At 37.2% G+C, this 23,107-nt stretch overlaps 2 protein-coding genes across 6 annotated transcripts; one reads left to right on the forward strand and one right to left on the reverse strand.

Annotated features, from left to right (window-relative positions):
- Positions 1-1,447: 1,447 nt before the first annotated feature.
- On the forward strand, positions 1,448-5,940 carry LOC147557155 (TPR repeat-containing thioredoxin TTL1-like). 5 transcript variants are annotated; one of them, XM_086658146.1, is made up of 8 exons: positions 1,448-1,522; positions 1,572-2,936; positions 3,128-3,323; positions 3,409-3,593; positions 3,701-4,034; positions 4,167-4,371; positions 4,470-4,576; positions 5,144-5,940. In XM_086658146.1, exons 2-8 carry the CDS (start codon positions 1,990-1,992, stop codon positions 5,294-5,296), a joined length of 2,127 nt encoding a protein of 708 aa, XP_086514272.1. In that variant the 5' UTR covers positions 1,448-1,522; positions 1,572-1,989; the 3' UTR covers positions 5,297-5,940. The 5 variants fall into 5 exon arrangements, 4 of the variants coding, with proteins under 4 accessions (XP_086514272.1, XP_086514274.1, XP_086514271.1 ...); XM_086658148.1 differs by having other exon boundaries at positions 4,479-4,576; XM_086658145.1 differs by having other exon boundaries at positions 1,487-2,936.
- Positions 5,941-13,856: 7,916 nt separating this feature from the next.
- On the reverse strand, positions 13,857-15,787 carry LOC147557156 (uncharacterized). The gene is made up of 5 exons (XM_086658765.1): positions 15,780-15,787; positions 15,547-15,627; positions 15,334-15,378; positions 14,157-14,965; positions 13,857-14,038 (listed from the first exon to the last, which is right to left on the reverse strand). Exons 1-5 carry the CDS (start codon positions 15,785-15,787, stop codon positions 13,857-13,859), a joined length of 1,125 nt encoding a protein of 374 aa, XP_086514891.1.
- Between the last annotated feature and the right edge of the window lie 7,320 nt (positions 15,788-23,107).

Raw genomic sequence — 23,107 nt, forward strand, 5'->3', positions numbered from 1 at the left:
ATCCGTGAATGTCTCTCCGGAAATTGTTTTTCACCACGGAGGATCATTTACATCTTGTTAGTCCATTAGTAACCAGCATATAACTACTTAGATCTTATTTCATGAAGAGACACATGCGTTTTCACACCCCGGGGTTGATCACTTAAGTTAATGCTGCCTAAGGGGACACTCCCATAGCCAATACTAGACTATAATAGCTCTGTCACTATTCATCTAGTGACAGTGTACTCATTTCTGGAATCGATGTAATGAACCATACGTCTATGTGACCATTTACGACGTATTTCATTATGGTGACCCTGTTCGACCCGCCTAAGTGTGCCAACACCGCATACTAGAGACTGCCACTCCGATGACTGAGATAAGCCACTCCTTTTTTATGAGAGTATGTTATGCTACAGTTTCCATATCGACGATTCTCAAAGTCGATAAAACTACGAATTGATTTATATTGATGTCCTAGAAGTATTCCATCTCCCTCGTATCAATCCTAGATACCGATGAGTACTATGGACTTTGATAATGGATACATATAACCTGCAAACAATATGTGAAACATACAAATGCAAATACTAAATGCTCATAAGTCTCATGAATATGTATAAGGTGATATTAAATTTCAGAATTCTAAATGTCTTATCACAAATTTTCTTTCAACAATGACCTACCTCACCGCAACCATAGCATCCCTTAATTCGATGTTGCCTTACACGTTGAGTTTCAACTAGCTTTTTTGCATCATCGAGCCACTGAAAACTATCACATTTGAGGTATTGACACCTCAAATATTTTCTCCCCGGGTTTTTCGAAGTACTCGACACCATTACTTTTCGAATACCATTGCTACTTCCTTTTGTGCATGATGAATACAAGAAAGGACAATTCAATGCCTCATGACCCGCCATCTCACATATCTGGCACTGCATTGCCTACATAAACAGTAACAACTTAAGTTAGGGAAAACACCTCACTGTAAATATGCTATTTAGTAAAGGCCCCCTCATTCGAAAATCTATCAGATTTGATATACTTGAGAACCTGAAGCTGGTTTTGAACCTCCTCCCGTCGGTTTTAGTTAGTGGACTACCAATTGCACAATTGCACCTAATCCCAAAGTTTTCCAAAGAATTCGAAATGAAGATAAGATGGTAACTAGGGTTTTTATAAAGAAAGATTTTTACCGTTGGAGAAAGTTGGGGGGAGGGAAAATTTGACAAAAAATTCTCTTCATCATTTCGGATTAAATCTTGGTCGTTCATCATGTGTGCCTCCACCGACCGTCAGATTATATTGGGGGTTTTTCGTCCGATGACAAGCACGTGACTCGCATGCTCACTACATAACGAGATTTTGACGGAAAAAAGGACCAATGGGAGTTAACGCCTGAATAATAATGTTTTTAGGGGTGAAGTCCTAATATTGTTAAATTAGTGGGGGCATTTACCAAATCTCCCAAAAATTAAACCAAAAGCCGACTGTGACGAGAGAAGGGGGGTCGTAGACTTGTGGAGATTGGCAGCGTGTAGAGAGAGACAGAGAGACTTGAGAGAGGGAGAGAGACAGAGAGAGAGAGAGAGAGAGAGAGAGAAGAGAGACCTCTTTCGCGAAGCAGCAGGTTAAAGAAAGGAAGGAGAGAAAAAGAGAAGCTTTCTTCTTCTTCCTCTTCTTCTCTTTTGTTTAATTTTTCTTTCTAATTTGATAGACTTCTCACATTGGTTCCTTGCTTCAACCCCTTTTAAAGCACGAGATCCCCATCTCTTTCTCTCCCCTTTCTTTTGCTTCCATACTTTCTCCAATCTGTCAATTACATATCTTCTACCAACCTATTTCTCTTCATCATTTAATTCTTGGTGGGTTTTATAAGTTGATCAACAAAACTTGTTGAAATCAAATCAAAATGAAAATTTGAGGAAGTTTAACATTAAATAACAAATACCCAAAACTCAAATTTAAATCATTGTGTATCGTTCAATTCCAATTCTTTGTGTAATGTCTGAATCAGGGAAACCTGTATCTGAATTAGGGATTGAAAATTCATTAACAGATCGGTTTCGAAGGTTTAGTTATGTTAACAAGAAACCAGATTTCAAAGAATTCAATCTGGGTTCCCCTGTTTCCCCATTAAGAACTCGTCATTCTGGTAGTGGTAGTGGAATCACATCTTCAAGCAGTAGTTCTAGTTCTTCTGGTTCTATTTCTGGTAAAACTGTGAACACTCACATTAATACAGTTTCTAGAAGATCTGGTGGTGGAAATGGCGGAAATAATCATTCAGGTGAGCTTTCTGTATCAAGCGAAAATAGTCCTACAGCTACCGCAAGTTTCCGATCTGTTCCTGTTAGTACTCCTAATCATAAGTTGAGTCATATTAGATCTTATTCAGAAAATGGCCCACTACTCTATAGGGGCCCTGGTGGTGCTAGTAGTAATAGTAGTGGTGGCGGTGGTGGAAGTGGTGGTGGTGGAAGTTCTGCAAATTCTCTGACTGGAAATGCCCTTCCAACAGGAAATATTTGTCCCTCTGGAAAGATACCCAGAACAGGAATTGCATGTAAAAGTTCATCAAGAAGTGATGTTTTAGGATTAGGAACAGGAAATTACGGGATAGGAAGTATAATTAGAGGTGGGGTTGTGGGCAAATCCGGTGGAAGTGGTGGTGGGGAATCAATGGGGATTAAGAAATCAATGTCTACTTTTGAAGAAGTGAAAAGGGCAGGTAATGAGGAATACAAAAAGGGGCATTTCACAGAGGCATTACGTTTATATGAACGAGCGATTTCGATTTCGCCGGAAAATGCAGCATGTCATAGTAACAGAGCAGCGGCATTAACTGGACTTGGAAGATTAGGTGAAGCAGTGAAAGAATGTGAAGAAGCAATTAGATTAGATCCTGGGTATTTTAGGGCTCATCAAAGATTAGGTTCTTTGCTTTTGCGGTGAGTTTGTAGTAAAAGTTCAATACCTGTTTCTCTCTGTTGAAATCATCTCTCTAGAGTTCATTTTTTAGTGAATAAAAATGGTTATTTATTTTGCGTGATGAAGGGTTTAGTATTGATTGTTATTTTTCTTCTAATAATTGATTGGGGACCTTCCATTAGATTCATTCAATTAACCTGTTTTTCGACAGGTTAGGGCAAGTCGAAATTGCTCGAAAGCACCTTTGTTGTCCCGGGCAAAAACCAGATTCATCCGAGTTGAAAAAGTTAGATTCCGTGGAGAGACATTTTTGTAAATGCTCAAATGCTAGAAAAATCGGTGATTGGAAGAGCGCATTGATGGAAAGTGATGCTGCTATTATTGGTGGGGCCGATTCTTCTCCTCAGGTATACCCCTTTATCGAAGCTTCGTAGTTTGTTTAATTTTTCTTTCTGATCCATGAATTTAGTTTGAATTGAGTTGCATTCACAGCTATTTGCGTGCAGAACAGAAGCCTTATTGAAGCTCCATCAACTTGAAGAAGCCGATACCAGTCTATCGAAAATACCCAAACTTGATGCATTACCGATCTTGTTCTCGCAGACATTGATCTTTGGGATGCTCTCTGAATGTTATGTATTTTTTGTCCGAGCCCAAGTCGATATGGCACTCGGAAGGTGAACTCTCATCTCTCTCTCTCTCTCTCTGTATATATATAATTCTGAAAGAGATATAGCTATGGAGTTTTATGGATGAGTGGGAGTAGATGATGAATGTCTTGCAGGTTTGAGAATGCAGTTGCAGCTGCTGAAAAGGCCGGACAGATCGACCCAAGAAATATTGAAGTAACAATGTTGCTAAAGCATGTAAGATTGGTGGTTAGAGCTCGTTCCCATGGCAATGATCTTTTCAAATCTGGCAAGTTTTCTGAAGCTTGCTCGGCTTACGGAGAAGGCCTTAAGTTCGATCCTACCAACTCCGTTCTCTATTGCAATCGAGCGGCTTGCTGGTCTAAGCTTGGTCAATGGGAAAAATCTGTTGAAGATTGTAATCTAGCTCTTAAATTCCAACCCAATTATGCTAAAGCCCTTCTTCGTCGGGCTGCATCTAATGGCAAGGTGAATTATAGGTTTCCATCTTCTGTTTTTTCGTTTTTTCTGCCAATTGTTTCACTTCTGTGTGTTCTATTTCGAACAAGTTATCTGCGAAAACTATCTAATGTGGTAATTTTTGTGGTTCATTTATTGTAGCTAGAACGATGGGTTGAATCTGTAAGGGATTATGAGCTCTTGAGAAAGCAACTTGATGGAGATAATGAAGTAGCAGAAGCGCTATTCCATGCACAAGTCGCCTTAAAGAAATCGCGTGGAGAGGATGTATATAATATGAAATTCGGTGGGGAAGTAGAGGAAATATCAGATTTGGATCAGTTTAGAGCAGTGATATCTTCACCAAGTGAGTCTACTTGCTCAACTAATTCTTATATATGTGTATTCATGTTAGTAATCCAGTTTATATAAGCTAACTGAAATCTGCATTTGACTTGAACTTAGGTGTTTCAGTAGTTCATTTTAAGTCAGGTTCAAACAAGCAATGTGAGAGAATATCTCCATTTGTGGACTCATTATGTGGTCGATATCCATCTGTGAATTTTCTCAAGGTATTGACCCTGACCCTTTTGTTTATTGCTATTTGAAGTTTCTCGACTATAGAAAAAACTTGAGATAAAAGGAAAAACAGCAAATCTCTATGCATTTGAAAGGAAATTGAGGCGAAAATTAAATTGTTTTTTTTTTTTGTTGCAAATGCTTTTATATTAGATAATAAGAGTACTATTACAATATAATTGCGATAGAAAAGTAGGATGACAGTAAAAGATATTACAACTATTATTTCTTTCCCATTTAGCCAATTTATCAGCTGGAGAGTTGCACCTTCTTGAGATATAAGTGAATTTAATGTTGTGGAGTTGAGGAAGAAGCTTTCTAATGCTGATGATGTGTGAATGAGATTGTCACTGAATATTTTTGCTTGAGTCTTGGAGGCGACTGATAAGAGCTAAATTATCACTTTCCACGTAGATGGATTTGTAGTTATTATGTACTGCCCATTGAATGCTAGTAAGAACAGCAATAGCTTCACTTTCTTCGGCATTTCTGGCTCTGCATGTATTAGTTAAAGCTATGATAAATACGAAAATTAAATTGGTTGGTCAATATGGTTGTAGGTTGATGTCGAAAAAAGCCCGGGAGTAGCAAAACTAGAGAATGTAAGAGTACTTCCAACATTCAAGATTTACAAGGAGGGTAGAAGAGTAAAAGAGATGATATGCCCTGACAATCGATTCTTGGAGTCTTCGGTGAGACATTACAGTCTTTAGAAGATCAAATATCTAATTTAAAATGCAATATCCAATTTTACGGGTTAATCTCGTTAACCCATTCAAATTTTGTCCTGACCGAGTTTATTGATCACTCAAGCGGCCTTTGCTATTGAAAAATTCAGTAAGAGAAATACCAATTAGTAGTAAGCAAAACACAATAGTTTTAGAGTTACAGAGTTATAGAAAGGAGTTCAGAGAAAGTTGGTGAGATTAGTTTATCTTGAGGTTTTTCATTTATTCTTTCCATTGTCACTGCTTGGTCTTAATGGTTATAATCCCTAACTCCTATTTTGGGTTTTTGTACTTTGGCAAACCTCATTCTTGTATTCTCAACATAAACTTCCCTTGTCTAGGGAGACTTATAAGGAAGTATGTAAAATCAGAGTGGCTCTTCAGTTTAAGTTTTAGAGAGAGGGATTTGGAGGAAGAAGAGTTTATGTAAATGTATACAATATGGAATATACAGATAGTGGAAGAAATGTTTAGAGAGGGAAAGAATTGGAGTTGATGTATGGTGGGTATTGTTTGATGAGATAGAGATAGAGATAGAGATAGAGAGAGATAGGTGTTGTTTCTTGTATACTCTATACTATTATTCCTTGAATAATTTCTTTATGATATTTTTTTGATATGGATTTCAAGGGTCATTGTTTCGTTACATGAGGCGGATACGTCGTTGGTATATTACATTATGAATTGAATAAATTCAATAACTACTGTCTTATAAGATATTTAGGTCTTAAAGACATTTCAAATCATCATATAAAGCACTATATGATGATTTCTTTAAATAACAGCATAGACATTTCTGAGTCCCTTTTGTTTCAAGTTCAATAAAACATGGCCTTGGGCAAACGGCCCAAAATCAGGGGAAGAATGTGGACCGGGCCCAAGGCAGTCCGGAATTAAGGATCAGGTCCAAAGTGTCAGCCCTTGAAACTGGAAAACGAAAACACCTTCGTTTTTAAAGATATTACGGATTTGCCATTAAAAAAAGAGCGCGAAATTGACCAATTTTTTGCCAAAATCTGACGTCCAGTCAGATTTGAAATGACTGCTCTACGCCAACATCACTTCGCCATAACCTCGATCCCACGCCGTTCAGTTTTGGAAATCGAAATTTTTCTCTCTCCCATTACTCCTGATTCTTCGTTCCCCATTAACGCACACCTCTCACTTTCTCTCTCTAAAAAGCAGTTCAAAACTCTCAGGTTCTTCTTCATTTCGTTAGTACAAACGAGATCAGTGAAAGATTGTTCTTCAAAAAAGGTAAGTTTTCTAAAAAAACAGTAGGTTTCCTTTATTACAAAGAAAAACCCAAAATCTGAAGAAAAACCCTAAATCTGACGAAAAACCCTAAATCTTCCGAAAAATCTGTTACAAATTTTACTTCCTGTTTGCAGATGGTTAAGAAAAACACTAAAAAAACCTCACCAAAGAAAATCACTAATGAACCAGCAACGACGAGATCGAAATCAGTTAAAGAAAAGAAGATGAAAGAACAACAACCAACAAGGAGTAGCCCAAGGAAGAAGATGAAGGTACAAAAGTGCACACTCTTTTTAGTTCCATGTACATGATCCAGTGCTCTAGAAACTTTTTAGTTCCCATGCACAAATCCTTTCGTTTTACTATTTGACAAAATCTTTAAAGTGTTTTACGGTTACGAACCTAACTCTTTTTAATTTCATGTACATGATCCAGTGGTCTAGAAACTTTTTAGTTCCCATGCACAAAGTATTTCGTTTTTCTATTTGACAAAGCTTTGAAGTATTTTACGGTTACGAACCTAACTCTTTTTAGTTTCATGTACATGATTCTGAGCTCTAGAAACTTTTTAGTTCCCCTGCACAAAGTATTTCGTTTTACTGTTTGACAAAGCTTTGGTCTAGATCACTGTCAGTTTTATAAATGTCCGTTTTATAGTTTACTGTAAATTGATAGTTTACTGTGAGTTTTATAGTTTACTGTGAATTGATTTGTTCCAAAACACACAAAGCATACCTTACTGTACACTAGACATTACATAATGCACTGTCAGTTTTATAGTTTACTGTAAATTGATTTGTTCCTAAACACACAAAGCATACCATACTGTACACTAGACATTACATAATGCACTGTCAGTTTTATAGTTTACTGTAAATTGATATGTTCCAAAACACATAAAGCATACCGTACTGTACAGTAGACATTACATAATGCATTGTCAGTTTTATAGTTTACTGTAAATTGATTTGTTCCAATACACACAAAGCATACCATATGGTGTACTAGAAATTACATAATGCACTGTCAGTTTTATAGTTTACTGTAAATTGATTTGTTCCAATACACATATGGCTTACCATCCTGTACACTGTACATTACAGAATGCACTGTCAGTGATATAATTGACGGTAAATAAATTAGTTCCAACACACACAGCATACCATACTGTACATAATGAATTACATAATATACTGTCAGTTTTTGAATTTACTGTAAACTTATTTGTTCCCGCAGGTAGCGGAACCAAAAATAGTGAAGAATACCAAGGGAAAGAGGAAATCAACCCAAGAACCACAGGGTCCTCTACGAAAAAAGAAGGCAAAATCAAAAGCTCAAGGAGAAGCAAGTCAACAATTATCTAATGAGTTGAAAAACAGACCCGACGATTTGAATAACAAATTGTCAAAGGCTTACAAGTGGTCCGTACGTAAAATTTGGGACCAAATGAAGACAACATATTTTAAGTTGAGTGATAGACAGAAGGAGTTGTTGGATGAGACTCCTTTCAAATACTTATTGAGAGCATTCAACGAGAACAAGCTGGAGATGGCAAACCCGATTCGTCTGAACAAAGCTATTTTCAAATTACTCAGCCTCTACAATACCAAGACAGAAAGATTCACAATAGCAGGAAAAGAGCTTCAGGTGACACCAGAGGATGTGGCCCTCATCTTGGGCTTGCCAATGGAGGGGGAAATTGAAGATGTGATACCCAAGACCAAGGTATTAAGGCAACCGCAGATTGACTTTTGTGTCAAATATTTCGGAGAAGTACCGGGTTATGTGACATGTCACAAGGTATCCGATGCTCTAACCAAGGCTGTAGACGATGAAGATGTGGATGATATGGATATTCAGGCTGGTAATCTTATCACTATCTGCTAATCTACTGTTTGCTTCGAGTACTGGTTACTCCATTCCCCCAGTCTTCCTGAACTGCTTGGAATCGATGGAAAGCATAAAAAAAGTATCGTGGGTAAGAGCAGTGCACGCGTACATGATGGATAGGATCAGTTGACACCCACACAATCCAATCAAAGCTTCTGGATGCCTGATTGTCCTTCCAGTAAGTATGATTTTTTCACCACAGTTGGTATATTCAGTGACATTTTATTGGTTATATAATTGATTTTATTTCTGAATAGATCTGGTTCTGCGAGCATACTCTAAGCTACGATACAATAAGCAAGGTTAAGGATGAAGTGCCTCGATTGGTGAGATGGTCTTTGCAAGAAATCGATAAGACATTCGACGACAAACTTCAGAATCTTATAGAGGGCCAGGTAAAATTCTGCATCTAATAGTCGAAACATATAAACTGTAATAACAAATTTACAGTCTGTGTTTTCATGTATCAACAGGTTTATAATGTACTGTCAGTGTGGTAATTAACCGTCAGTTTTCTAATTTACAGTCAGTTATGTAACTTTCTGATATATGGAAAATCTTGCAGGTATATGAAAGAAGAATCTGGCCAGAAAATGATATTGAAAGTAGAATTTTGTCGGTAGGAGAAAATCCAAAGAGCTTAACCAATTTGCTGAAAAGAATAGAGAACCAAGAAAGAGAAATCTCCCTTTTGAGACAAGAGTTGGTCAAAGCATGCGCGGAAAGAGACTCAGCTGTAAAAGCTTATTCCGATGTGCTGCAATCAAAAGATAGAATGGAAACAGCAACATATGAAGGGGGTCCAAGTCAAGACCAGCTAGAACCTGAGGGGGAAGTAACTGCGCAAGCAGCAAGGGAGGAAGAACAAGTAGAAAATGTAAGTCAGAGTGATGGGAGGGAAGAGCAGGATAAAGGACAGGAAGATGTAGAAGAGGAGGAACAAGAAAGAAGTGCAACTGATAGTTGTGAAACTGATAAAGAAGAAGAGGGTAAAGATAAAAGTGAGACAAAAAAGGATGAGGAGAGGAATAAAAAAGGAAGTGAAACTGAAAGTGGGAGTAGAGAAGAAGAAGAAGAAGAAGAGGAGATAGAGAAAAATGAGGGGAACCAGGAAGGTAAAAGTGATAGTGAAAGTGAAAGTAGTAAAGAAGAAGAGGAGAAAAGTGAGACAAAGCAGGCAAGGCACAGTGAAAGTGAAAGTGACAGTGAGAGTAGTGAAGAAGAAGAGACAGGTCCAAAGGTGGAGAAAAATGAGGTTAATAAGGCAGGAAAAAGTCAGATAAGTGAGAGTGAGACTGACAGTGAGAGTAGTGAAGAAGAACAGATGGAGATAAATGAGGGTAAGAAGGAAAGTGAAATAAAAGAAAAAAAATGGAGAAAAAGTAGTGAAAGTGATGAAGACAAAACTGAAAGTGAAGAAGAAACTGTGAAAGACGGTCAAGTAGAGGAAAGTGACAGTGAAACAGATGATCATGATGAATCGGCCGAGTCAGAGGATGATGCAAAGAAACAAAAGCATGCCGGCAAAGGAAAAGGAAATCTCTAATCTCGATTACAGTCAAACTCATTTCAATCAAAGTTAAATAGTACTAAAGAGTAGCTAAGGATAGGAGGTTTTATGACATGTTTAGTGTTAGTGGTTATCGTATTAAAATGGTTTGAACAACGGTACTTTATGACATATTAGGTGGTTTCCTTTTAGTCAAGGTTTTTATGAATGTATGTTTACTTTTACAGAACTTTAATTCATGTTATTCTGCATATCGTTTAACAACATGTTACTAAAAGGGTACTGGGATTGAGTTAACTGATCGGGAATTTTACCTTGCATCCTCAGTTGTTTCCTTACCAGTAAATTTTGAAAAAGTCAATGACATATATTAATTCCCGATTACATAAAAACAGATAAATACAAAGAGAAGGACGGAAAGGATGAGAGAGATGAGCTTTGGGGCAAGGATGTTAATTTATCGAGCGACGATGACTCTTGGCTTCAGAGGATTCATAAAAGAGAGGAAACACTAAAACTACAACATAAAGTTCACTTGTTAAAAGGTAAGATTCGCATATTTTTGATTCAAATACATGAAGTTTATGTTATTATAGTGATTATAAATTATTTAACAAACCTAATCTCTAACATTGTATTAAATAAATGTAGCAAGTGAAGACAAGGGTAGTACAATCAGCCACAACCAACTAACTGAACCAAGCTTTGATCTGGGAATTGACTGCACACAAATAGTGGTTTGGACACCACCAGAAGAGGGGACGAGCAAACATAATACTTCAGAAATTTTGCAGACACCACCTAATTCTGATTTTGCAGATATAATCAAAATGGGCAAAGAGTCAGTCGAAGAAGTGCTAAAGAAAAATGTTTCCCCTCCAAAGAGAGTGGCAAACAAAGGAGAATCAGGGTCAAAGGCTCTTCAGAATTCTCTTATAAGAAGGGTGAAGGAAAACCCACGTGTGCGGAAAGCGACATTCAAGGAAGATACGGGAAAAGAAATTGTGGCTGTGCAAACCATGAATTTGAACAAAGAAGACAAACAGAGCTTAGGTGACTGGAAAATAGGAGGGCTTTGGCCTTATGTGCTTCAGAAAGAAAGACCTCTACTGCTAGAGTTCAGCAACAGAGGCTGGAAAAAGTAAGTTTCCTGTAAATATTTTAATTTAATACACATTTGGATGTGTTGCGTACATTATTGAATGTCTCGTAAATTATGACATGTACGGTACAGACTGGAGGTGTGGAAGAAAGATAATGAACACCGTCTAACTGGAAAAGAGTTAGATGATCTAATGATGTATAGAGAGTGCGACTCTCAAATCATCGATTGGTTTGCAGACCACCTTCACAGCAACCCAGTTAACAAAAGCAAAGAGATCATATTCTTGTCAGCCATCCTCTACGTAAGATTGCTTCGCACTTTTTTGTACTTGTATTACTATCAAATATTTGTTAAAATGTATGATTGGTAATTTGCAGACGTTGATCAACCAGAAACGCAACCCCGAGATAATAACTGCAAATTTACAGACCAGAATTACGGAGCAGTTTATCAGAAGCCATACCTCAGCGTTGTGTGTTCCAATTAACACACCATACACCGATGATGCATACTATGGTTACCACTGGACGCTTCTAGTGTATAGGTTCCATGAAAATGATTGGACACACTATAATTCTCTAATCAATGATCGACAGCTGGCTCAAACGTGCAACAAGAATGCAAGGGAGTTTGCAATGCTCCTTGCAGGTGTGTTAAATGAATTGAACTACGGACGAAAACAACTGAAGAAAAAGATCCCATTTTTAAGGGAAGAAGAATGTCCAGAGCAAGGGAAAGAGTAAGTTCCATTCTCTTCTTTACTTCTTCTAATGTCTACAACTTCGTATAATGAAAATTTGTTTTTATCCGGCAGACCAGACTGCGGTCTTTACGTGATGCTGCATCTGGAAAGAATTTTCATAGACAGTCGGGACTTGAACATGCCAAACAGTTGCACGCAACCCGAACATTTTAGCGACAGAGCTAGAAGAATGTGAACGGAGGTGACGTACAAAATTTTAAGGGAGTCACAAAAGGCTTGGAATAAGATGATGAAAAAGGAGGGCTGATAATTGTGGAAATGTTGTTAAATATGGTTCCAGGTTAATGTTATTAACTTCTGTTGTACTAAAAAATACTTCTGTTTTGTATTATGCCAGAGCGGAAAACTAAGTTAAGGTTTTAAAATTCTACAACTTCGACCAAAGGTATTTTAGTTACATAATGTACTGTCAGTTTTATACTTTACTGTCAATGTTTCCGTTCAAATACACATACAATATACCATACTGGACACAAGGCATTACATAATCTACTGCCAGTTATATAATGTACTGTCAGTTCTATAATGTACTGTCCGTTTTGTGGTAAACAACAAAACTTTTTGAAGGGTAAAAACTTGTACAACTTCGACTAAATCATTATGTACAATTTCAACCAAAGGACACAATATGTGAAAGGTACTTAATGGTTAGTTACTATCAAATAACACAATTGGTATTATTATACTATTTTTAGAGTGGGAGTTGTAAAATGTCTGGTTCACAACTTAATGTAGTGTAAATTGATTCGTTCTTATTTCTAAACTTTGTATATTTTCTAGGTCGCCAAGTGATTTTCTCTTACTCCCGCCTTCTAACAATGGTGATGGATCTACTGTCAATGTTTCTGTTCAAATACACATACAACATACCATACTGGACACAAGGCATTACACAACGTACTGATCGTTGTATAATCTACTGCCAGTTTTATAATGTACTGTAAGTTTGTAGTTGACAACAAAACTTAACTTTGTGAAGGGTAGAAACTTGTAAAACTTCGACTAAATCATTATGTACAATTGTGTTATTTGATAGTAAGTAACAATTGTGTACCTTTCACATATTATGTACAATCATTATCCATCACCATTGTTAGTAGAGTTATATTATTTTTAGAGTGGGAGTTGTAAAATGTCTGGTTCACATCTAAATGTAGGGTAAATTAATTCGTTCCTGTTTCTAAACTTTGTAGCCAAGTCATTTTTTCGTACTCCCGCCTTCTAACCATGGTGAAGGATTTACTGTCAATGTTTCTGTTCCAATAAACATACAACATACAATAATGTATGCACAGGCATTAACATACGTACTGACCGTTTTATAATGTACTGAAAGTTTTACAATGTTCTATTTCGTAAACAAAACAGTTTACTATAAAGAAACACATGTACTGCAAATCATAAAATGTACTCTACATACAACAGTAGACAACAAAAAGAAACTTACATTTTCAAAGGAAGTGCTAACAAAATACTGAGCACTTAAAGAAGTGCTAAACAAAATCAGATACATAAGTGCTAACCCATCACTATATTGGTTCGTTACAGGATGCACGATTGTCGGTCGTCAGTTGATTACATCTGCCACACACCCTCTGTCTTTTGGGAAAATACTTGACACTTTCAATTCGAGTGGTGCGAGGTCTACCAGGACGTCTCTTTGTTAGAGGAGGAAGAATCATCGTGTCTGGGTCATATGATTTAGGCTCATCAAACGTAGGTACAGGCTTAATGGGATGACTGTACGTCTTACAATAGGCTTCGGTAGTGAAATTGGAATAAAAAATGAAGAGGCATCACCACCGTTTATTTTTACACAAAGAATCGCATGCTCACATAGTATGCCTTCTACTTGCCACTTGCGACAAGTGCAGGTCCGTTGGGCCAAGTCAACCGAATGGGTGGGCATAGACAATACCTCGTACTGAGCTTCTCCGCACTGGACGCCATCCAACTACAGGCCACTTTGTAACGCAGTTGTATTTCTTTATCTACCTTCGGGCATAAGAAGGTAGACCAACTAGATGACTCGACTCGCCGATGGGAATACATTCTGAACACCATTTAATATACCATTATGCCTATCAGACATAAAAGTAAGTGATTCACCAATATCTATACATTTCTTCAAATTCCCAAAAAACCAGAGCCAGTTGTGATCGTTTTCTACATCAACAACAACATAGGCAAGAATGAAAAAACCTGGGTACAACACAATGATTGAGTATAAACATTACTGTTTCTTGTAAATGTAAGCATGTCTCGGGAACTAACAAATGGACAGATAGCGATTTAGTCTTCTGACAATTATATAATGTACGAGGAACAGTTTCAAGGAAAATAATATAATTACTGTCGTTTCCATTCTTCGCAACTGCAGCAAGAATACATCCATTATACTTTATTTTAGCAAACGTACCATCAACAAATATCTGAGGTCTACAATGTTTGTAACCTTCTATGCATGGTCCAAGAGCAATAAAAATTCTTACAAAACGATGCGACTCTTCATCAACTTCCAGATCGATATGACTGTTAGGATTAGATCTTGACAGAGCATCAACATACCAGGAGAGTTTTGCATAGGAATCAGCTTCATCACCAAATCCTATACAAATTGCCGCATTTCGAGCATGATATGAGTAGTAGTAACTCAGTTTAATACCATAATCTTTTTTGAAGGAACTAACAATGTCCTTCGTGTTCTTGGTAGGGTTCTCTCTAATGTCCTCTGCAATCAATAAACTAACAGCTTCAGTCGATAGTCGAGGTTTGCGTACACCAGTGATGAAGTCTTCACACGTGTGAACGGGGTTATAGGCTTTCAGGATAAACATAGATCTCGACTTAAGAGGAGCAACCGCGTGTATTTTCCACTTGCATTTTGTACTTTTGCAAACACAGGTTACACGATCGCGGTCATTCTTCACAAACACATAATTGTAACCGTGTTTGATTGAGTATCGACTAAGAGCCTGGCTAAATGCAATCACACCGCCAGGAAATTCTTGACCCTCATGGGTGAATACTTCAGGCCAACTCTCGGACCGGAGAGGTTCTCTTGTGACAAGAGCAGTAGATCCATCACCATGGTTAGAAGGCGGGAGTAAGAAAAAATCACTTGACGACCTACAAAAATATACAAAGTTTAAAACTAGGAACGGATTAATTTACCCCACATTTAATTGTGAACCAGACATTTTACAACTCCCACTCTAAAAAAGGTATAATACACAAATTACTGTACCGATTCAACTCTTGTGGAATCATTGAAGATTTGAAGTGTATGATCGAGGCACAATTGACGAATTAGGAATGAAAAAAACCACATTCCAACATGCGTAAGTTAAAGAAATATATAGATATATAGGAATCGGGAACTGAAGAATGTACTGTAAACTATCCAACTACGAGGGAACGGCCTAACGGATAGGAAACGTAAAATTATACAGTATAGTTGAACAATAAAATCGAACATATAAGGAATGAAAATGTACCGATTCGCAGTTAACGTGTTAGGATTAGAGATATGACGTTCCAACCTGCAAAAGTTAAAGAAACGAAAAGTACAGACATATTGCAAAACGGGAACTGAACAATGTAAGGTCAACTTGGCCAATGTAGGGAAACGGGAGAACAGATGTGAAACACACAAATGCATAGTTAATTTCAAAACGAATAATCGGGCGATAGAAGGAATAAAAATGTACTGATTCATTGCTTCTATACTCATTGAGGGTGATGATCTTGACAAATTTGAAGCATTCGAAGGGAAGAATTCAAGTTCAAACCTGAATAATTACAGGAATAAGGTGAAGAGGAGAAGGAACATGTACAGAAAACTGACCAAGTACAACACACCTTATATAACTAAGTAGGAACTACAAAATGTACAACCAACTATAAAACAAAACGGGAACTATATACTGACTAGTAAATATACCGATTCATTAAGGGTGGTGATCTTGAAGTACTTGATGGGTGGGGACTGAAGAATTCACGTTCTGCTTCACCAATGGACTCTTCATTTGACTGAGACGCCATTTCTTCTCTGTTCATTCTGCATAAGACAAGGAATGAACCAGTGTTACAGTAGATCATTTGTTTCGAAGGAGTGGTTTAAAGGATCCTAATATTCATCATTTTGGTGACTTCTGTTGGAAGTATATCCATCATCTTTAAATGATTTCATTCAATGCAAGTAGATGAGTTTAAATATTTTTGTTTTTGTTTAAGGAGTATTCATGGCAGAAACATGAAAGGGACAGTCAAGCAAAACAAATATGTATGAGTTCTAGAGTCTAACTGTTTGTCTTTAAGGATCAGTCCAGCAAAAGAAACATTAAATGATAACATTCAAGGCTAGAAGATGAGTTTTAAGAACATTAAAATGATAACATTAAATGATAACATTCAAGGCTAGAAGATGAGTTTAAATGTTTTTGTTTTTTTTTTTTTTGAGTATTTATGGCAGAAGATGAGTGAGTATAAACACTAGTGTTCCCTTCAAGGCAGGAAGATGATGAACATTAAAATCACTAACCTAAGTTTGAAGAACAGTAACAGTTTGTCTTTCAAAAGATGATGACCTTTTATCTATAAATAGAGGTAGAAACAGTTGAATAAATTTTGGGTGGGATCGAAAATTTCGACCCAAATTTTTAGACGAAATTTTGGGTTAAAATGGCGCCATTGAAGGAAAGAGAACAGAGGATAGAGAGAAAAAGGAGAAAATCAAGGAGAGATTTGGGCGGGGAGATAAGGGAAGGAAATCTGGTTTTGGAGTGATTTTCTCCTCATTTAATGCTAAGATTAGACCCTTTACAGCCATTTAATGCGTCGTCCAATCAGCTCATTAAGGCAGGTAAGGGAGAGATGCAGACAGGGGCAAAAAAGGAAGGAATAAAACATTAATAAGGGAACTGACAGCTTTCTCTGACATTTTGGACCTTAAGCGCAATTCGGAAATGGGCTGGGGCGGAACCGAAATTACCCCCCTTTTTGTGGTCCTCCCCTCAAAGATCCTTTTTATTTCAATGAGAATGGAACATGGGACATGGGCGTTGATGTTCAATTAAGTGGTGGTGGACTCAAATTTCTTTACATAACAGTATAGATATTTTTGAGTAGTGGTGGGAAAAAGATCCGGAAGACCGCTACCCGACCCGTTCGACCGAGATAAAAAGTGTCAATGGACACCCGATGGTCATAACGGTCAGTGTTCGACCGGCCCGAAAGAATTGGCAGATGATCACGGTCAAAATTCTATGTCGAAGGACCGACCGACCAATAAAGGCCGTCCCACCGACCGGTACAAGTGACCGAATAGGTGGACCGACTAAACTGTCCTCATTTTTAGAAGTTGACCATTGACTTTTATAGACATATGAATATATGATGGTCGTTTGCTATAGTCATATAGTCCTCTGGAAGACCACATTAGTACGTGGCTTAATTATATCTTGTCCAATGATGATGAACTGTGTTTTTTCTTTTTTTTATTTACTTTTGAATTCTTGGCTAAACATCTACATTTGTAAGTAATTTTGTTTGTGGTAATAAAAATAAAGGTTATTTCCCTAGTGGCCCCCAACTTTGTGACCAGCTTCCCGCCTGGCCCCCTACTTTACGAGAAATACCCATATGGCCCCCTTCTGTTATAACACCGTCACTCTCTCTCCTCCATCATGTTTTCTCTCTCTGCCAACTCACGCCACATCATTTGTTACGCCACCTCATCACCTTCTCCGACAGAGGACGCCGGCCGGCGACCTTCAAACTTAAAAAAAAAAAAGATATTTCTCTCTCAAAACTAAATTTTTTTTTAACTCTCTCTACAGATCTAGAGAGAGAGAGAATTAAAAAAAATAGTTTTTAGAGAGAGAATAAAAAAAAAATTTAAGGTTGCCGGCCGGAAATTTGGCCGGCCGGCGACCCTGCCGGAGAAGATGATGTGGCGTGGTCAAATGATGTGGCAGAGAGAGAAAATGAGATGGAGGAGAGAGAGTAACGGAAAGTTAAAGATAACGAAAAAAGGGGGTTATATGGGTATTTTTGCTAATCTAGGGGGCCAGTCGGGAAGCTGGTCACAAAGTCGGGGGCCATTTAGGAAATAACCCTAAAAATAAAGTTCCGAATTTAAGTAAATTTATTGGAAAGCCCGTACCGAGATTGTCCGGTGTCCGACTGTCCGAGTAAAATAAACAGTCTTGGACGGTCAATGGACAAAGAATTCTTGAGAGTGACCGTCCGAATCCGCCCGAGTAAATAGGTGGTCAACAACAGTTTATGTCCGAGTCGACCGGTTCGATGAAGTTAGAGTCCTGTACCGACCGGTCCGGACCGATTCGACCCCTATTTCTGAGTCCCTTTTGTTTGAGGGGCACGGAAAAGTATCTTGTGATGGGTAGGCTATTTATTGCGTGAATATGGGTCAGAGACTAGTGTTTCAGTCAAGTTTGTAATGGAAAACTTCAACGAAAAAAAATTGGTAATGGGATTTTTTCTTTTAGTATTATTAGAAACTAATGAATTTATTTCATTGTTGGTAAATTAGTAAATTACAAGAACTTGTTAGTGTAAGATTACATTTGTTTCTCTCCAAAGTGACTTTTGAATTTAGTGTAATAATAGTGAGAAGACATTTAATGACCTTCAAAAAAAAAAAAAAGACACTTAATGAGAAGGGAAATTTTATAGGCAATGCCCAAACGTGGTATAGGCAATGTATTTTCCACTTATGATTTGGTCAATTCAATATGACCATATTTCTTTAAAGGCAATGCCTACAATGATCAAGTTTTGGGGGTTATTTTCACCCAAGTTATCTTTTTCTCTCTTTTCAAAATAAGAATCTAAATCAATCCCTAGATGTCAAACCCGAATCCTTAAACCCTAGCTTCATCTCACCGGAAATATCAAAGTCACCAGTTACTGGCGACCTTCGAAACGCACCACCCATTGTGTTCGTCTCCTCAAACTTTAAGTGCAAGTGAAGAAACCACCATGGATGAAGCAAGTTCCAAAAATATTGTGGATACGCCAAAAGACTACACCAAAACGATTTCTGCCCAAAATTCTTTTCTAAAGCGGTATGCGAGCATTCCCTAATACTTCAATTCATGTTTGAAGGAGTAAATTTCGGCATTCATTAAAAAAAAATTGACGTCGACCTCAAAATCGGGTTGGTTCGACGGAGTTCGTGTGTATAGCACGGTGTGACCCGACCGATTTCGACATATCTACTTTCTGTTATTGAAATTGGTGAGGTTGTACCGATTTGTACTGCATCCACCGGTGTGGCCACACCGATTATCACTGCCTATATCGTTACGAGCCCACCGATTCAACAACAGGACCTTAATTTTTGTTAACATCTTTAAATCGACAATTGCCTCAACTCCTGACTAAAATGGACGGCAGAAACATTTCAATTAAGACTCCAAGCAACCCCACATAGAGAAATTTAGGTTTGGATCAAGATTTTACAGAAATCCGAACAGATAAAATGGGAGAGAGATGGAGAGGTGAGTTGGAGTGAACGCAGGTTAAGTATTACCGATTTTGAGTGAGAGATTTGAAGAAGAAATCGACGAACAACGTAGAAAGATATCTCTTCTCTGAATTTGGGGAGGGGTTAAGTCAAAAGACTTTGACTTAACGATGAACCTAACAACATCAATTAATCTGTTAGGTAAAACCTTGGTTGAGGCATTGCCTCCTACCAATACATTGCCTCCTACCCATACATTGCCTCTAACCAAATTCGGGCTTGCCTTTAGCGAGATTACCTTACCTATAACAAGTTTGGGCATTGGTTATAAAATCTCCCTAATGAGAATAGAGTTTCTCATTTAATAGGTGCAAGTGGTTTGAGAAAGGAAGCTTTCTGGCAGGGCTGACAAGGGTTGTAATGTTCCACTATAGAGAGTTATAACCATCTCCAACCAGAGTAGGACAACGAAGTTAAATGAACAAATTCACTAAGAACACATCTGGTGGTCAGACTCTGGTTGGTTGTGGTGATGCGATCTGTGGTAGTGATGTGATATGTGATGGTGATGTGGTCTTTGGTAGTAGTGTTCTAGTGTGACATGATCTTTGGTGGTGGTGTTGTGTGACGTGGTGGCGTGGTCTATGGATATGGTGTTGTGATCTCATAATGGTAAATATGAGACGAGTTTTTCTTAAGTCACTCGACGTAAATAACTAACAACAAAAAGTGAATAAAAAGGAGAGAGAAGGTGATCGGGAGTGAAAAACAAATGCTAAAAAAAGTGACAACCAACAAAAGCATTGTTTGGAGCTGTAACATAATAAATTCTGATTCACTGACTTGACAAACAAATTTATGTAACAGAAGATTAAATTTGAAATCAGAGGTAACTTTTTGGACCTTTTCTTCATTTTAGGAACATATATATATATATATATATATATATATATATATATATATATATATATATATATCTATTATATAAAGCACAATGGTGTTTTTTGAGCTCGACCGTAGATTTATCTCCGGATATTCACAGTCTTTGGATTTTCATCTACGATTTTTACAATCTAATGATTCAAAATGAGTTTGAAACCAGTTAATCTAACTTCCTTCATTTTCTCTTTTGGAATACGTTTAAACTTATATCTGGAACTTACCAAACTGCACGTGGATTTGAATACCCTTATTTATGTGAAAAATTACATACTAAATTAACATCAATGTAACTAACCGAAAGACCATAATGGTCATTTACACATATAATACCTTATAACATGGGGAAGATTGCGGGAGTAAGAGAAATTAGTGGAGAGGAAATCTCTAACCACCCACAATACATATTCTCCTTCCTTATTTAATCCGTCAAATAATTTCTTTCCCTCTATATCTCCCAGTCGTTTTTATCTTCTTGGTCTATTTATTGATAGAGGTGGTAGCCGATATAGTAGTTTTATTTATTGTTTAGATGGCTTCATGGGCAAATAGGACTTCTTATCCTTTTATTTGAGAGATGTATTTCTTCTTTCTTCATCTTCTATTTCTGTTTGATATATATTTTGTATTGGTTTCTTTAATTTAAGGAGTGACCATCATGGAATAAGATGAAGAAAATGTTTTCTTTAATTTAAGGAGTTGAACAAAGAGCAGATCCGGATGATAGTTCCACGAACGGTGTAGCCGTTGCATTAATCTTCTTCACTCTTGCTCCTATTCTAATTGTTGTTTCTTAGATTAATTATTTCTCTTTTCCCCTGGCAAATGTAAATAGTATCAAATGTAAATAGTTTAGTATTTAATTGTTCTTATTGATTGTTCAATATATAATCGTCACAATGTAACTACTTTATTTCTCTCTTTTTCTCCTATTTGTAATTGTTTTCCGTCAATTTATTATTTCTCCATCTTTCCATCTCTTTGATGTAAATGGCTTAATATAGCGATCAAAATTAAGGACTTTGTAATTGTTCGTACTCATAAAGGTCTTTCCATCTCTTTAATGTAAATGACTTAATTCAATAATAATTTCATTTATATTTTGTAAATCATTGTTTTTTTTTTTGAGTGAGAGAGTTCCCTGGAAAGAACTATTTACTTTTCTGTACATTTTTAATGTGTTGTTGGTTTAAGAAATCTTCATTTAATTAATTAGATATATTACCCATGTTCATAATAATTGTTGAATATGTTAATTTAGTAAGAACCTAATTATTTCACTCTATACAGAACTTTAATTTTCTATTAGAGAAATAATTTTTTTTTTATATTAAGTTATTAATATTTTATAACAGGAGAATGATTAAATAATGAACGTTGTCGAATTATTTTGTCTAAAATTGGGTTTCTGGATTATATATCATCATCTTCTCCCTAAATAATTTGTGTTTTCTCTTTGTTGAAGTATTCATGAAGTTTGGTTTGTCATAAGATAATGTATTAAAATTTGTATTTCGCATCAAAGTTAATAGTGAATTTAGAATACTTTGTCAATTCATAAAGATTTACCAATGTATCTACTATTTTTTAAGTGAACTACTTTTTTCATAATTGTGATGAATTGGTTATCCCTTCTTTTAACAACTAGGTGTCCACCGCGTCCTACGGACGCGGTAGATCCCTTTTGGCTAACGCCATCGAGATAAAACATCGAGGTCAGTTCCTTCTGAGTGGTGAACGAATATCGGGGCGGTGCATATATCGAGACGTTTATGCGTCTCGAAAGTCATTTCTAGACCATTTAGGATTAGACAGAGAGCCGTAATTCGCATAGCAAATGCGAATTACAGGTCCCTGTATAATGTTGGATTGGTGTAAAGATGAATTTCGGGACGCATAAACGTCTCGGTATATGCACCGCCCCGATATTCGTTCACCACTCAGAAGGAACTGACCTCGACGTTTTATCTCGAAGGCGTTAGCATACGGACGCGGTGGACACCTAGTATATATATATATTATAAGCAGATAACTCTCATGAAACCTACACATCACTAGTGTTTGAAAGGAAAAGTGGACCAAAGTACTCTCCAGGAGTTTTCATTTTGAGATCCAGTCTCATATCATCTTCGATTCTTATCTTCTTCGGTTTTTTCTTGCTTTCGATAATATGTCTTCATCAAACGATCAATTCATCCAACATTTTGCTGCTCTTACGACAGAAGATCTCCCACCGGTTACAGTAGAAGGAACTGACTTAGTTATTTCATTTGCAGAGAACAATAAAAGGGGAGTTATCAAGTTCTTTAGTTCTAGGATAATAGAGATAAACCAGGCCATGATGAAGCTGAGTAGGGTGATACAAGGTCCTAACAAATTCGTTCTTACTGAACTCCAAGACAACAAATTTCTCATACGTTTTGAAACGGCGAGCGAACTAGGTCTGGCGATTGAGAGTTCACCCTGGTCTATCGCTGAAGAATTGGTGGTCATCGAGGAGTGTAATATCCATCTAGCACCGGAGGAGCACACTTTCGAGAAAGCCCTTTTTTGGGTTCAAATGAACGGGATTCCTCTCGGTCACTTAAATAGCGAAACTATAAATCATCTTGCAGGTTCGATAGGGCATTATATTGCTACAACACCCGAGGATGCTACCAAATGGAGTGTTTATGGCAGGATCAAGATCGAATTCAATCTAAACCAAAAACTTCCTCAGAGCCGTTATTTGAAACTCTCAAATACCAAGTTAATTCGAGTAGAACTTCGGTTTGAACGTCTCCCGCGATTCTGTGTGTCTCGTGGTCTAGTCGGACATACCATAAAATTCTGTCCAATCC

Source organism: Eschscholzia californica, unplaced genomic scaffold (assembly GCF_041429995.1).
Source record: "Eschscholzia californica isolate CP2 unplaced genomic scaffold, dmEscCali1.0.p SCAF_2, whole genome shotgun sequence".
In the NCBI taxonomy this organism is placed as follows: domain Eukaryota; kingdom Viridiplantae; phylum Streptophyta; class Magnoliopsida; order Ranunculales; family Papaveraceae; genus Eschscholzia; species Eschscholzia californica.

Excerpts from the sequence above, each read along its gene's own strand:
- LOC147557155 (XM_086658146.1), top strand. The coding sequence starts at position 1,990 with ATGTCTGAATCAGGGAAACCTGTATCTGAATTAGGGATTGAAAATTCA. Across the intron at positions 3,594-3,700 it reads GTCGATATGGCACTCGGAAG|GTTTGAGAATGCAGTTGCAG; the intron begins GTGAACTCTCAT and ends AATGTCTTGCAG. Across the intron at positions 4,035-4,166 it reads GGGCTGCATCTAATGGCAAG|CTAGAACGATGGGTTGAATC; the intron begins GTGAATTATAGG and ends CATTTATTGTAG.
- LOC147557156 (XM_086658765.1), bottom strand. Across the intron at positions 15,379-15,546 it reads AGTATAGAAGCAATGAATCA|GTTGGAACGTCATATCTCTA; the intron begins GTACATTTTTAT and ends TAACTTTTGCAG. Across the intron at positions 14,039-14,156 it reads TTTCCTTGAAACTGTTCCTC|GTTTTTTCATTCTTGCCTAT; the intron begins GTACATTATATA and ends TGTTGTACCCAG.